Source organism: Planococcus citri, chromosome 1 (genome assembly GCF_950023065.1).
Source record: "Planococcus citri chromosome 1, ihPlaCitr1.1, whole genome shotgun sequence".
In the NCBI taxonomy this organism is placed as follows: domain Eukaryota; kingdom Metazoa; phylum Arthropoda; class Insecta; order Hemiptera; family Pseudococcidae; genus Planococcus; species Planococcus citri.
This window is the reverse complement of record NC_088677.1, coordinates 84230644-84246492: the sequence shown is the minus strand read 5'-3', so window position 1 is coordinate 84246492 and position 15849 is coordinate 84230644. Positions and strand designations below refer to the sequence as shown.

Below are 15849 nucleotides of genomic sequence, written 5' to 3'. Positions count from 1 at the left end.
TAAAATTACACCAAAATTCACGATGAAACAAATCCGACGCATTTTCAACATGATTCTCAAGTTTTACTCGAACTAAATATTCGTTCGCTTTTGAAAATACTGAACGAAAGTTCGTATTTACTTTCGAATATTTACTTCCATCTGACAAAAAAAAAGAAATGCAACGTTGTCAACCTTACAAAGAAATTCCATTTGGGTAATTTTGTTTGATTTACCAATTGTAAACTATTTCTACGTTAGTATTTTATGCAAAGAAAAAAAAAATGATAGAAAAATAACTAAGTACATTTACGTTTCAAAAAAATGATGTATTTCAAGGAGATTAAAATATCATAAAGGTAATAAATTTACACGGAAGTAGAAAAGTACGGTACTGGCAAATAAGTATATGAAAAAAATATGTATGGATAAAGAAATATAATGTTCATAAATAATAATTGAATTCCCCCATATAACGATTAATAATTAACGATCTATTACGTATCACAGAATCATCATTTAAATGTAATTTATCATCCCAAATGCCCACCCAATCAACCAGCGAAACAGAAATAAAACTTCATGAACCATTAAAAATATTCAGAAAAAAAATACATATGTAACATTAGATTTCTGGGAAAGGATAATAATCAATACATAACAAAAAACCAATTTATCTAAACTGCTAAATACAACTTGACATCATACATGATTCCGATATTAATAATTCAGACATGGATGGCTCCAAACTAAGCTCCTGTAATCAAAAATAAACATCTTGGGTTAATTATTTCGATGAATTTTTAGAACAGGATGCATATAAGTGATCTTGAGTCAGTATACCGATTCAATTAGATGATCATATGTGTCCTTTTTCTTTCAATTTGATTAATAAAGTATCCACATCTGGGACAATGGCACCAGCTTGTCTGACAGGAGGTTCTTCGACACTGAGGATTTGAATTCTAGGCGTAGTATCAACGTTGACGTCTTTCGGAGTTAATTTTTTGATTGGTTTTTTCTTCGCTTTCTAGAATCGAATTAAAAATTGAATTAAATTCAGTAAAATAATATGTTGAAATTTACACGATCAAAAACACATTATTTAAATCAGAAACAAACCATGATATTAGGTAACGTAGCATAACGAGGTTCGTTTAGACGTAAATCAGCACTGATAACCGCCGGGAGTTTCACCTTGACTGTTTCTAAACCACCGTCGATTTCTCTAGTCACTTGTAACTCGTCGCCTGTTTTTTCAACCTGAGGAAGTGAAATAAAACGAATAAATACTCCGATAAAGTTACGAGTTGGTTATCGAAGCATTATCAATACTTTTGAGGCGAACACAGCTTGAGGCCAGTTCAATAATCCAGCTGTCATTTGAGCAGTTTGTGCGGAATCATCGTCGATAGCCTGAAAATTATTCGGTTTAAAGAAAAATCATCGATACCGAAGGAGTATTTCAATTTGTGAATCGATAGTTCACGAATATACCTGTTTGCCTAAAATAACGATATCAGCTTTTTCATCTTGGGCCAACTTGGCTAATATTTTCGATACGTGGATTGGTTGTAGAGTATCATATTCGGGTCCACTGACTTCTACGTGTATACCTCGATCAGCTCCCATAGCCAAAGCTGTTCGTAACACTTCCTATAATATTGAAAGGAAGAAATACATCGATTTTAGAATCACGTATTCGTGTAAAAGCCTGTATTTTTCAAGGTGTTTTACCTGACTTTGTGCTGGACCACAAGATACAGCTATGATTTCCGAAGCTATCTTCTTCTCTTTTAATCTGACCGCTTCTTCGACAGCAATCTCGTCGAATGGGTTCATCGAGTGTTTGACTCCATCGGTAACAACGCCTGTTTTATCAGGCTTGACTCGAATCTATGTAAGAGAATGAGAATTTTGAAGTAATAATAGAATGAAAATCCTTGAAGGAGATGAGATGTTCTTACCTTTACTGCGTAATCGATTACTCGTTTAACTCCAACTAGGACTCGGGCCATTGCTTGATCTTATTGTATAACTTATTTGAACAAAGAACACGTATTAATATTTCAGAAATTGCTTAAAATATGATCAAAATATTTACTGCAATTGAAAAAAATTGATAAAGAAGTTGATGTCATTGGTGCTCTTTGACCGGACCGTTGCCTTTGAACGTGATGCTACTTTGTAAATTTGAGAAGGTGTTTTTTCGTGGTGAGGTGCGCATCAGGTGATCGATTGCACCTCATCATGAATTTAAGGCTATACATATTTGCAAAATAGATTTTCGTGGTTTGAATTGTCGTTTCGGTTTCGGATTCTCGGAAAGATTTTTGATTTTGTTTTTTTTTTTTAAATAAATTAATATAAAATAAATTAAATTTTAATTTTTAAGCCATTAAAATTTCAAACTAAGAATTAATATTTAATAATTTAAAGCAGGTAAGTATTTTTAAATTAGATTTTCAAAGTCCAAGTGAAATGAAATGATTCATTCATGGTGAATTGAGATAGGACTTATTCAGTTGTTCACTTGTTCTTGTTCCTTACATATTTTATATGAAATATCTCGATTGAGAGATGAAAATTTGATTTTTTATTAGAGATTATTAGAGATTTACAAATTATGTAAAGAAATAGACATTCGAGATATTTATTTATTCATTTATTCATGTTCAAAGTAAATTCTGGAACTCAGAATAATACATAGATGAGATTTCATCTCATCCCTTGGCCTTTTGGCTTTACCTACTAAAACTTTGCTTAGAAGAAGGTATATTTAGTTTTTATTTTATTTTTTTTCATTTTTGTTGTGATGAAATTTGAATTAAAAATAGGTATGTGTTATCATAAGGTTTAATCTTTTCCTACAGTTATGAACCCTATCATTTTTCATCACGTTACCTATCTTCTTTATCCTACCTATTTGGAAAAATCTCCTGTGAAAATTGTCAATTGCTTGATTGCTTGCTAAAAATTCCCCAATTTTTCTTACCTAGATAACACATGGTTATCTCACTTTATGGAATTTTTGAAATTTGTTGGAGAAATACTAATTTAAAAAGATATCACACAAAAATAATAAAGAATCATTAATTTATTTTTGGCGAAAAAAAGGCAAATCACGAATTGAAAACTTGAATTGAAAAAGCTGTTATTTTCAACAAAATAAACGACTCAAACTATGAAACATACAGAAATATAACCTGAAACAATAGAACTTGAGAAATTGAGAATCACAACTTCGATATAGACAATATTGAATATAATGTTGAAAAACCACAAATTCGAATACAATATACATCAATTCAATTTACATATATCTACAGTGTTTTTAACATGTTTTGGGAAATTTTTATAAACTTTCGAAATACCTATCATAAATTCGCGAAACTATGTATAACAGATGAAACATTAGTCATAAATTCCGTAATATTTCCTCTGATTTCATCGAATCGTTTTCGGTCATTGAAATATAAACATAGCATTACACAAACGTTTATTGCGCTACATATCAAGATCAATTTCGTGATGAACTCCAAAAACAGACCTAAAAAACAACCATACATGTAAGTATAAAAAAAAGAAAAATCTAATCATTGAGAATTAATATCCTGCTTACTTTTGTTCATTAGTATATCCACAAACGTGATGTCTTCGTCTTCTTTCGGATCACGAATATCACTGCTGGACATCTACATACAAAGTAGTGAATGATAAAACACTTTTTGGAATTTATTACTTAATTATGGTGCTATTTCACTTACATTGACTTTATAATCAGCTGATTTCGACAACGAACTTTCAACTTCTCCATTATGTTGGATTCTTTCGAGTTTTTCGTTGGCCTCTTTCTTAGGAGATTTCTTGTTTATAATGTTTTCCAAGGCTTCAATTCTATCTTCTAGAGCTTTGACTTTCTTCTCGAGTTTTTTGGTCATTGTTATGATTGTGGTTTCTGCAGATAAGGTCAAAAGTTCTGTGGTAATTCAAATATTCTAGTAATATTTTAAAAAATAAAACAACAAATACTTTCAGATATTACCATCAAATGACTCTGCTGAGTTGCTGACTCAAGCAGCTTTCGAAAATGTTAATAAGAAGGACTAAAGATGCATACGATGAGGTCAGCTGGACACACAAAACTCTCCTGGAAAGTTGGAAAAAAACTTATAATGGTATTATTGTAATAAACAGGCGCAAGCAATTAAAAAGTCTATTAAAATTTTCAAAATGATGAAAATTGCGCTCAAAATTGCTCATTTGTTTACCAATCCTTGTTTTTGAAAAATATTGATAACTAATAAGTAGTGATAACTACTTTGATGCACGTGATGCTACTTTGTAAATATGAGAAGGTATTTTTTCGTGGTAAGGTGCGTTTCAGGTGATCGATTGCACCTCATCATGTATTTAAGGCTATCCATATTTGCAAAATAGATTTTTCCTGTTTCGAATTGTCCTTTCAGTTTTTGATCCTGTTTTGGATTTTCATTTCTCTGAAGGATTTTTGATTTTTTTTTTTTTTCAATAAAATAAATTGAATTATTAAAATTTTTAAACCTTTCAAATTTAAACTAAAAATAATTTAAAGCAACTATTTTTAAAATTTTTCAACGAATTCATTCTTTATTTTTTATCTCAGGTTCTTTTGTTCTTGGTTCCTCCAAGTCCAAGAAATCATGGTCTTTGATGAACTACTTCTTCCATTTGTCCCATTCTACAGTTCTGAACACTTACAAATTCCAATACCTATCTACATAAATACTGAGAGAATTTCATGCACATTCACCTTCTTCAGCTCCCAAAGGTCTTCAGTCTTTTCGGATCGAATCAAGAAGGTAACCTGAAAAAATGACAGTGATGGTAAAACTTTTACATTTTAGTTTCAATAATTTTGCTCATTTCAGTTTCAGTTTTAGTTTTTCAATTTCAGTTCCATTTTTAGGCAAATTTTTGTAAAAAATGATGGCTATTGCGGTAGGCCCAAGGCCCAAGGCCCAACTTTGGATAAAAAGGTCAGGGGTCAAAAATTTTGATAGTTCTCGACGTTTTGAACTCAAACTAGACGATTCCCGGTGTGTCAGATTTTATATATGTAGATATTTATTTAGGTATTTATTTATTTATTTATTGTTAGAAGTTTCACCAAAACTTGAATTTTTACATTTCATGACCTGGAACCTGTTCTAATTTATCAAATCAACACAAGCTTGGCAAATGGGGTTCTTTTAGCACCTAAAATTGACCCCCTATAGTTTCAAGGGTCAAAGTTGATAATTACAGAAAGGTCATTTTTTTGGAGGGGCATCATATGATCCCACATAGATGAAAAGGGTCCAACCCTCATTGTGATCAACATATTCAAATTTCAGCTTCCTACGGCATCCCCACCCCGTTTAAGGTGGGAAAAACCACATTTGACCCCGATTTTTGACTCCCCTCACCCCCAAAATTGATCTACAAGGTCCAAATTTTCAGCATACAATGGGAGGATGTCCCATGAGTGATTATTGCAAATTTCAAACTTCCAACCCTATTTGACCTCTATCCAGACTCCAGAGTCAAAAAGTGGGTTTTTGGTCTATTTTATGGGTTTTTCAATTTTTCAGACAGCCTACAGCTCTTCCAAATTAACCTAGAGGGTCCAAATTCTCACAGTACAATGAGAGGATGTACCCAATGTGCCTTTTGCATGTTTCAACCTTCCAATTCCATTTTTACAGAAAAGTCATTTTTTTGGAGGGGCATAGTCTGACTCCAAATAGATGAAAAGGGTCAAAAATCATACCATTGATCAGTACCCTCATTATGATCAACATACCCAAATTTCAGCTTCCTAGGTCATCCTCACCCTAATTAAGGTGGGAAAAACCACATTTGACCACAGTTTTTGACCCCCTCGCCCCTAAAATGGATCTAGAAGGTCCAAATTTTCAGAATACAATGGGAGGGTGCCTCATGGGTGATTTTGCGGGTTTCAACCTTCCAACCCTATTTGACCTCTCTCCAGGGTCAAAACAATGGATTTTTTTGCTATTTTATGGGTTTTTCAATTTTTCAGACGGCCTGTAGCCCCTCCAAATTGACCTAGGGTCCAAATTCACACAGTACAATGACAGGATGTACCCAAAATGCCTTTTGCTTGTTTCAACCTTCCGATTCCATTTTTACAGAAAGGCCATTTTTTTGGAGGGGCATAATATGGCCCCAAATGGATGAAAAGTGTCAAAAATCATACCATTGATCAGTACTTTTATTGTGATCAACATATCCAAATTTCAGCTTCCTAGGTTATCCCCACCCAGATTGAGGTGCGAAAAACCACATTTGACCCCAGTTTTTGACCCCCTCACCTCTAAAATGGATCTAGAAGGTCCAAATTTTCAGCACACAATGGGAGGGTGCCCCATGAGTGATTATTGTAGGTTTCATCCTTCCAACCCTATTTGACCTCTCTCCAGGGGTCAATGGGTGGATTTTTGGTCTATTTTACACGTTTTTCAATTTTTTAGACAACCTGTAGCACCTCCAAATTGACCTAGAGGGTCCAAATTTTCACAGTACAATGGGAGGATGTACACCAAAGTGCCTTTTGCATGTTTCAAACTTCCAATTCCGTTTTTACAGAAGGGTCATTTTTTTGGAGGGGCATAATATGACCCCAAATGGATGAAAAGGGTCAAAAATCATACCATTGATCAGTATCCTCATTGTGATCAACATATCCAAATTTCAGCTTCCTGGGTCATCCCCATCCTAATTAAGGTGGGAAAAACCACATTTGACTCTAGTTTTTGACCCCCTCACCTCTAAAATGGATCTAGATCTAGATGGTCCAAATTTTCAGAATACAATGGGAGGGTGTCCCATGGGTGATTATTGCAGGTTTCAACCTTCCAACCGTATTTGACCTCTCTCCAAGGTCAAAAAGTGTTTTTTTTTTTTGCTATTTTACGCATTTTCAAATGTTTTAGACAGCCTGTAGCCCCTCCAAATTCACCTAGAGGGTCCAAATTTTCGCAGTGCAATGAAAGGATGTACCTGAAGTGCCTTTTGCAGGTTTCAACCTTCCAACCCTATTTGACCTTTATCCAGGGTCAATGGGTGGATTTTTGGTCTATTTTACATGTTTTTCAATTTTTTAGACAGCCTGTAGCCCCTCCAAATTCACCTAGAGGGTCCAAATTTTCACAGTACAATGGGAGGATGTACCCAAAGTGCCTTTCCCATGTTTCAACCTTCCAATTCCGTTTTTACAGAAAGGTCATTTTTTTGGAGAGGCATAATATGACCCCAAATGGATGAAAAGGGTCAAAAATCATACCATTGATCAGTAGTTCAGTACCCTCATTGTAATCAACATATCCAAATTTCAGCTTCCTAGGTCATCCCCACCCTGATTAAGGTGGGAAAAACAACATTTGACCCCAGTTTTTGACCCCCTCATCCCCAAAATTGATCTAAAAGGTCCAAATTTTCAGCATACAATGGAAGGGTGTCCCATGAGTGATTATTGCAGGTTTCAACCTTCCAACCCTATTTGACCACTCTCCAGGGTCAAAAAGTGTATTTTTGGTCTATTTTACTGGTTTTTCAATTTTTCAGACAGCCTGTAGCCCCTCCAAATTCACCTAGCGGGTCCAAATTCTCACAGTACAATGGGAGGATGTACCCAAAGTGCCTTTTGCATTTTTCAACCTTCCAACTCTATTTTTACAGAAAGATCATTTTTTTGGAAGGGCATAATATGACTCCAAATGGATGAAAAGGGTCAAAAATCATACCATTGATCAGTACTTTCATTGTGATCAACATATCCAAATTTTAGCTTCCTAGGTCATCCCCACCCCCATTGAGGTGGGAAAAACCACATTTGACCACAGTTTTTGACCCCCCTCACCCCTAAAATTGATCTAGAAGGTCCAAATTTTCAGAATACAATGGGAGGGTGCCCCATGGGTGATAATTGCAGGTTTCAACCTTCCAACCCTATTTGACCTCTCTCCAGGGTCAAAAAAGTGGATTTTTGGTCCATTTTATGCGTTTTCAAATTTTTCAGACAGCCTGTAGCCCCTCCAAGTTGACCTAGAGGGTCCAAATTCTCACAGTACAATGGGAGGATGTACCCAAAGTGCCTTTTGCATTTTTCAACCTTCCAACCCCATTTTTACAGAAAGGTCCTTTTTTTCAAGGGGCATAATATGACCCCAAGTAAATGAAATGGGTCCAAAATTATACCATTGGTTAGTATCCCCATTGTGATCAACATATTCAAATTTCAGCGTCCTAGGTCATCCCCACCTCCATTAAGGTGGGAAGAACCACATTTGACCCCAGTTTTTGACCCCATCACCCCTAAAATGGATCTAGAAGGTCCAAATTTTCAGCATACAATGAGTGGGTGCTCCATGTGTTATTATTGTAGGTTTCAACTTTCCAACCCGATTTGACCTCTCTCCAGGGTCAAAAAAGTGGATTTTTGTTGCTGTTTTACAGGTTTTTCAATTTTTCAGACAGCCTACAGCCCCTCCAAATTGACCTAGAGGGTCCAAATTTTCACAGTACATTGGGAGGATGTACCCGAAGTGCCTTTTGCATTTTTCAACCTTCCAACTCTATTTGACCCCTTTCCATGGTCAAATCTGTTTTTCGACGTTTAGGAAAGCCTACAGCACCTCCAAATTGACCTAGAGGCTTCAAATTTCACGTTCAAGAGCCCTCAATGTTTCTCTCACAAAAATTTGGATCTTACGTAACGGCAGACTGCTACGACTTTTTTTTCAGTTTGAGTGTTAGTTCCACTTATTTTTTTTTCATCAAATTCGTAATATTTTGAACTTTTCTTTTGGAGATTTATTGAAAAATTGACTACCTACTTAAATTTCCGTTTTGCTTTTTTTAGTTTCAGTTTTGTTGTATTCAGTTCAAGTTTTACTCATTTTAGTTTCAGTTTCACTGGTTTCAGTTTTAGTTTCAATTATTTCTTCATTTCAGTTTCAGTTTCTTATCACTGAAAAATGACTCCTCCAGTAGGTACCTGTAGGCTGTATTTCCTCAATTCTGTTTTCTCTGAACTCAAAAAAGGAGCACGAATCCTTGTCCCCTTCCTGTCTTACTCTCATACTTAAAAAAATACTGCTGACTAGGTCAGTTCTTGAAACTTTTACAATTTCTGAAGAGTATACATTGAACAATGAGACTGGTAACATTATTAATATTGTATTTTTTTTTCAATTAGGCAGAAATCTGAAATTCTTGCTTCTTCCAACTTGAAAATTTTGATATTATATATTAATATTTAATATTACAAATTATGAGCTAGGTACCCATCAAGAGAAATTTCACAACTTGAGAGAACCAAAATCGTTAAAATTCGCGAAAAAATTACTCTCCGAAGCACCAAACTGTTCATCTCTTCACTCTCTTCCCACCTTTTACTCGTTGCAATAAACTTACATCATTATTATATCCGAAATCCGGTTTTCTTCCATAGTGCTGTCCTAGATACCTTGCAACGCAACGTGCAACGTGCAACCTGCAACCGAAAACAAAAGATTTTGATTTTGGTTGTGCAACTTCAGCCAATAACCGAGCGACTTCTTATCAAAAATAAGAAGTTGCGAGTTGCAAGTTGCACGTTGCAAGTTATGAAGGACTGCACATAAAAAAACCCATCATAAAATCAAACAAAAACCACTTTCGCTGAAACAGCGAAAATTTCACGCCGCGCCGTTGGCAACACTGCTTGGATTATCTTTTGTTGTTGTAGTAAGAGTAGGACGAGGAAAACACCACATTTCACATGCCTTCAGTCATATTCTTTACGCGCGGCGCGCGTGTTGCGCCGTTTTTAATCGTTGTGCTCGAGTTCGAATATAAAGTGTTTGGTGTACGTTTTTTTTTCTCTCGAAAATTGATCTGTTAATTTAAATAATAATTTTTCTATTTATTTAATATGGCATTACGTTTATGCAATAGTCACGTGTTGAAAATCGTATTACTTTGTTCGATATGGCCTTTGGTGTTTTGTAACGACGATTCGGATATCGTTGTCAAGTCAGTGCGAGTTGTAAATGAGAATTCTTCGACTACTGATAAGAATTGGACGTACGTTCGAGCTACCCTACTCGTAGATGGGGATAATTTTCCTACAAATATGAAAATCAAATTAACACCCGAAGTGGAGCAGGATGATGATGATGATGATGAGGTGAATCGTTGCAACGATCATCGACGAGATTCGGAGAGCCATATTATTCACGAATTTGCATCGTCGAATAGTACATTTTTGTCGGTTAATGTTTCGTTTTCTTCTTATAATTTCGATATCCCTGTTACGAATTTTTCGTTATGTGTGTTAATTAATTTACCAAATAGTGATAACGAATCGTATTTCGATAAATGGTTATATTCTGGTAAAAGTGTTCAGTTTAGGACTAGACGGTTACTAAGTGAGCAAGGTGTCGGTGTCGATGACTTGGATAATCATATTTTACCAGCTAAATCGTAAGTATTTAGTATTCGAGTAATATTTAATGTATTATTAGTAGTTGATTGGATGTTAAATTGGAAAGAAAATGCTTCAATATGAACGTCGTAATCGCTGAAATTTAATCACGTGTTGTACGAACGAGTATTCGTATCAGCAGGGGTTCGAAACACGTTCGAAAATACCCGAGATAATTTTCCGAAAATTAAGCATCATCGACTCATCATTCGTGGATCGGAAAATAGATCAAAAGTGTTTCAAAAGCTCAGTCAGGGGTACCAACTCACACGTTGATTAGTGTAATTTTTATTGCTTGAGAAAGGATCATCGACTCATCGTTCGTGGATGGGAAAATAGATCAGAAGTGTTTCAAAAGCTCAGTCAGGGGTGCCACCACACACATTGATTAGTGTTTTTTTAATTTAAAAAAAAAATATTCTAATGAATTATTTAGGTGTCATCGACTCATCGTTCGTGGATCGGAAAATAGATCAGAAGTGTTTCAAAAGCTCAGTCAGGGGTGCCACCACACACATTGATTATTGTTTTTTAAATTTTTTTTAATTCTCTAAAAATGAAGTACCATCGACTCATCGTTCATGGATCGGAAAATAGATCAAAAGTGTTTCAAAAGCTGTATCAGGGGTACCACCACACACGTTGATTATTGTTTTTTTTTTAAATTTTATTAATTCTCTAAAAAATAAAAATGAAGTATCATCGACTCATCGTTCATGGATCGGAAAATATATCAAAAGTGTTTCAAAAGCTGTATCAGGGGTACCACCACACACGTTGATTATTGTTTTTTTTTTAAATTTTATTAATTCTCTAAAAAATAAAAATGAAGTATCATCGACTCATCGTTCATGGATCGGAAAATATATCAAAAGTGTTTCAAAAGCTGCATCAGGGGTACCACCACACACGTTGATTACCTTTTTTTATTTTTTTTTATCAAGGTTCTATTTTCCTCGTAGAAGTTGTCGATATCTTAAATAATTACGAACACAGCACGTTGAATGATTAATGATTATGAATATGTATTGTCGAATGTCGACTACACATACTCTGTAAAAAAAAATCCATATCAACTAATTATTCTTCGGAACAATTGTCGTGTGTTCGATTTTCCCTCTTGAATGAGACCAATAATAAAGGAGTCGACGATCGATTGAGAAAAATTATTTATTAGAGTTGAACCGTGTCCATCATCGAGATCGATCACGATGATTTTCCACGAAAGAATGATTTTTTTTACTCCTCACACAACTACGAGTACATATAACGATGACCAGATTTAATTGTAATTATACTATAAAAAAGCAAACTCGTTTGGGTATTTAATTATCGATTATTGATATGGCTAATCTCGAAACGATGTGGATTGTGGATTCGCGAATCAAAACCGTCGCACCGGTTCCCCCTCCCCCTCTCGTTCTGAATGATATGCACGTGTACTCGAGACGAGTGAGTGTTAATGTCATTTTTAATTCGAACGATTTATGAATGAGGCCAATTTAAAATGATAAAATCGCGTGCGTGACGTTCGGTTACATTATTTATTAAACCGAATTGTATGTATGTCTGTGATTGTGAGTAATATTATTTCTTGGCAAGCTCTTTGGTTCGGCTCTAAATTGTTTTGATTAATTGGAGCTTTTGATTGGTTTACGCGAATATCGAGGGGTTTAACTTGCCAGATGCGAATACCACCTTGGTTGGAATGTATTAATTATAAATGGGAAGAATGTCTGGGTTGGGGACTATAGAATGAAGTGAAATAAAAGTCGAAGGCGGAGAAAATATGCTGAGTTTTCTTTTCGTTATACACTACGAGACAAGTGAGGGAAAAAATCGAAGAAGTGTACAAATTGTGCAATCAGTTCCTTGTTCTAGTGGTTGAGTATGATGAGTCCATAGGTAAAAAAAAAAGTACCTGTATTTGTGGCACCTAGTCAGAGTTTTAAAATAAAATTATGAATATTTGTTTTCGACGATGTGTAATTATTCGTGAAATTTTATCTGCGTGGTTTATGTAGTTATAATGATTCATGGTTCGTTGAGAATTTTTCTATTTGGTTATCTTAATTTCATACATGCCAATTGCCAGTGCCTTTATCAAATCAATTGCCACCTATCTATCAGTTTTATACATGTTATCTAAGTGTTCTGGGAGTTGATTTTGCTATATATTTTTTTTTCGAGAACCAAAAAAACGTGATGTCAAAACGAAGGTACCATCACCTGCCTTATTCAGAAAAGTGTAATTTCAAAATTTTTACCCTGCTGAACGGGGGAGGGGAGCGATAGACGCTCATAAATGTGATTTCAGGTACATGCTCGGAACCACAAAACCTCGACGGGGTTGGGTTGGGCCCTGGAGGACTTCATTGAAGCCCAACTACGCTAAAACGGCAAAAAAGTATCATCACAGCGCGAAGTTACTACGGTGGATAAGCTTATCAACTACACCCCCCCCCACCCACCGGGGCTCAGAATTCAGCCCTGCTTTGCTTGTCCGATGATATCGATGCGACACGCTGAACTCGAAAATTGCCATGATTTTTCATTTTTACCCCTCCCCCTCCCTTGATGGAATTTTGCCCGCCAAACCGAATCCCAAATTTTACATACTCCACATCGACATTGAAGATTCATGTGCACCTAATCCGAATATGTAATGTAATTCTCATATTCGTTCCATGAACGTGTTTTTTTTTTTTACAAAATTGTTCATCAAATCTCCCCCCCTCCCTCCCCCTTTCAAAATAACGTTAGAGCATGGATTTAAAAATTTTTTTAAAATTGAACGTGACTCATCGAAATGTTATAAAATTTCGCGCTGAGCTCGGTAATTCCAACCATTTCTTATTTTGACTCCCCCCTCCCTCCCTCCCTCCATCCTTACCTCCCAACTAAATTTAACTCTGAAATCGCGTAAATTTTCTATATTATACCTACCTACCCATCGATACTTTGGATACAATAGTCCGGCATATGATAACAGGAGTAATTACACCCCCCCCCGGCCGATCCTTCGGGACAACTTTTTTCTTAAAGGGGACATCCTAAGGAACATTTTAAAGCAAACTTGCCCAAAAAAAAGTTGACCTTACTTACAAAATGGCGGCCATTTTGATTGAAAGGTCAGCCGAAATCGCAGATTTTGCGTTTTAACATAGGACTTGCACGAACTTTTTCAAACTTTACAAAGGTAGATCGAAAGATCATGCAAAAATTTATCATCTGTCGAAATTTCAAGTGCTAAAGTGCGTTTTTCGATTTTTGGTGAATTTTTGAAAATCGAATTTAGGCCAAAAATGAGAGAAAAAATCAAAATTTTACCAAATTGACCAAGAAAGCTGAAATTTTGTATACATATACCCTATTTTCGACATGCCAAATCGATTGGAAACGGTTTCAATCCGTTTTGAGCAGTTCTGGAGCCTCCAGCAGATTTTTGAAACTCGAAATTCCCACAAAATTCCATCAAATTGGAGTTGTAAAGCTCAAATTTATTCTAAAAACTAATTTCAATACGCTACGAAGTACTGCAGGTGAATTTCAAGTCGTTTTGGATTCTCCAGCGACTTTTTGAAAATTCCTGAAGCCTCCAGCAGATTTTTGAAACTTTAAATTCTCACAACATTTCATCAAATAGGGATGGAAAGTTGAAATTTACTCTACACTCCAATTTTAACACCCTCTGAAAACAACTTCTGGTGGATTTCAAGTCATTTTAGAGCCTCCAACGACTTTTTTGAACGTTACTGGAGCCTCCAGTTGATTTTTGAAACTGGAAATTTCTCCAAAATTTTATCAAACCAAAATGGAGAGTCGAAATTCATTCTGCGAACGAATTTCAATACGCTACGAAGTTGACTGCTCGTGAATTTCAAGTCGTTTTGGAGCCTCCAGCGAATTTTTGAAAGGTTGTATGGTGTTTTTTTTGGAAAATTGAAATTTCCTAAAAGTAGCTGGAAGCTTCAAAACCATTTGAAACCACCATGTAGTCTGCGAAGTAAATTTCAGCTTGCCAACTCCATTTGATAAATTAATGTTGGGGAAATTTCAAGTTTCAAAAATCTACTGGAGGCTCCAATAATTTTCAAAAAAGTCGCTGGAGGCTTTAAAATGACTTGAACCCACCTGAAGTCGTCTTCAGAGGGTGTTAAACTTGGAGTGCAGAGTAAATTTCAGCTTTCCATCTCCATTTGATGAAATTTTGTGAAAATTTAAAGTTTCAAAAATCTGCTAGAGGCTCCAGTAATTTTCAAAAAAGTCGCTGGAGGCCCTAAAATGACTTGAACCCACCTGAAGTCGTCTTCAGATGTTGTTAACATTGGAGTGTAGAGTAAATTTCAGCTTTCCATCTCCATTTTCATGAAATTTTGTGAAAATTCAAAGTTTCAGAAATCTGCTGGAGGCTTCAGGAATTTTCAAAAAGTCGCTGGAGGCTCCAAAACGACTTGAAATTCACCTGCAGTACTTCGTAGCGTATTGAAATTAGTTTATAGAATAAATTTCAACTTTACAACTCCAATTTGATGGAATTTTGTGGGAATATTTCGAGTTTCAAAAATCTGCTCGAGGCTCCAGAACTGCTCAAAACGGGTTGAACCCGTTTCCAATCGATTTGGCATGTCGAAAATAGGGTACATCCCAAATTTCAGCTTCTTGGTCAATTTGGTAAAATTTTGATTTTTTTCTCTCATTTTTGGCCTAAATTAGATTTTCAAAAATTCACCAAAAATCGAAAAACGCACTTTAGCACTTGAAATTTTGAAAGGTGATGAATTTTTGGATGCTCTTCCGATCTACCTTTGTAAAGTTTGAAAAATGTCGTGCAAGTCCTATGTTGAAACGCAAAATCTGCGATTTCGGCTGACCTGTCAATCAAAATGGCCGCCGTTTTGTAAGTAAGGCCAACTTTTTTTTGGGCAAGTTTGCTTTAAAGTGTTCCTTAGGAGTTAGGATGTCCCCTTTAAGAAAAAAGTTGTCCCGGAGGATCGGCCGGGGGGGGGGTGCAATTACTCCTATTGTCATATGCCGGACTACAATGCTTGTTTTTTGTCAAAAAAACTTTGAAGTGAATTCAATATTTTTGAATACGTAGAACTTGGGAAAAATTTTTGATGAATTTTTTATTTTATGTCAGACTTGAAAAAACTTGAAAAAAATGTGACCAATTGGTAACAATTAAACATTATATTGTTGAATACTTATGGTGATTAAAATTGAAAATTACTTGTTTCCTAAATTTAATCCAGTTTTGGGGAACAAGATTCCACCGAGGATGGGAAGAGGGAGGGTCAAAGTGAAAAACGATTGAAATTTTTGAGAATAGCGCGAACCAGTTCGATGAGTCGCGTCCA

General features: G+C 35.5%; 3 protein-coding genes across 4 annotated transcripts in view; 1 reads left to right on the top strand and 2 right to left on the bottom strand.

Moving 5' to 3' along the window:
• Positions 1-287: 287 nt before the first annotated feature.
• Etfb (Electron transfer flavoprotein beta subunit) lies at positions 288-2145 on the bottom strand. Its single transcript, XM_065354742.1, has 7 exons — positions 1947-2145; positions 1717-1875; positions 1477-1635; positions 1315-1395; positions 1102-1242; positions 823-1009; positions 288-736 (listed from the first exon to the last, which is right to left on the bottom strand). The coding sequence occupies exons 1-6, from the start codon at positions 1995-1997 to the stop codon at positions 839-841; spliced, it is 762 nt and encodes a 253-aa protein (XP_065210814.1). The 5' UTR covers positions 1998-2145; the 3' UTR covers positions 288-736; positions 823-838.
• A 1077-nt stretch (positions 2146-3222) lies between these two features.
• On the bottom strand, positions 3223-4299 carry LOC135838905 (uncharacterized). Its single transcript, XM_065354732.1, has 4 exons — positions 4025-4299; positions 3747-3937; positions 3602-3674; positions 3223-3529 (listed from the first exon to the last, which is right to left on the bottom strand). Exons 2-4 carry the CDS (start codon positions 3918-3920, stop codon positions 3357-3359), a joined length of 420 nt encoding a protein of 139 aa, XP_065210804.1. The 5' UTR covers positions 3921-3937; positions 4025-4299; the 3' UTR covers positions 3223-3356.
• Positions 4300-9785: 5486 nt separating this feature from the next.
• The window catches only part of uex (metal transporter uex), a 105318-nt gene continuing 99254 nt past the window's right edge, over positions 9786-15849 (top strand). The window contains exon 1 of one of the 2 annotated variants that reach the window (XM_065354698.1): positions 9786-10488. In XM_065354698.1, coding sequence (XP_065210770.1) covers positions 9938-10488 — 551 coding nt within the window. In that variant the 5' untranslated portion in view covers positions 9786-9937. The remainder of the gene's footprint in view (positions 10489-15849) is intronic. The other variant, XM_065354690.1, reaches the window with a different exon arrangement.

What these genes read in the sequence shown, in the direction of transcription:
- Etfb (XM_065354742.1), bottom strand. Translation starts at nt 1,997, where the DNA reads ATGGCCCGAGTCCTAGTTGGAGTTAAACGAGTAATCGATTACGCAGTA. An exon ending in GTGGTCCAGCACAAAGTCAG is followed by an intron (nt 1,636 to 1,716) that starts GTAAAACACCTT and finishes TCAATATTATAG; the next exon opens with GAAGTGTTACGAACAGCTTT. An exon ending in CTACGTTACCTAATATCATG is followed by an intron (nt 1,010 to 1,101) that starts GTTTGTTTCTGA and finishes ATTCGATTCTAG; the next exon opens with AAAGCGAAGAAAAAACCAAT.
- LOC135838905 (XM_065354732.1), bottom strand. Translation starts at nt 3,920, where the DNA reads ATGACCAAAAAACTCGAGAAGAAAGTCAAAGCTCTAGAAGATAGAATT. An exon ending in CAGCTGATTATAAAGTCAAT is followed by an intron (nt 3,675 to 3,746) that starts GTAAGTGAAATA and finishes CTTTGTATGTAG; the next exon opens with ATGTCCAGCAGTGATATTCG. An exon ending in GGATATACTAATGAACAAAA is followed by an intron (nt 3,530 to 3,601) that starts GTAAGCAGGATA and finishes GTTGTTTTTTAG; the next exon opens with GTCTGTTTTTGGAGTTCATC.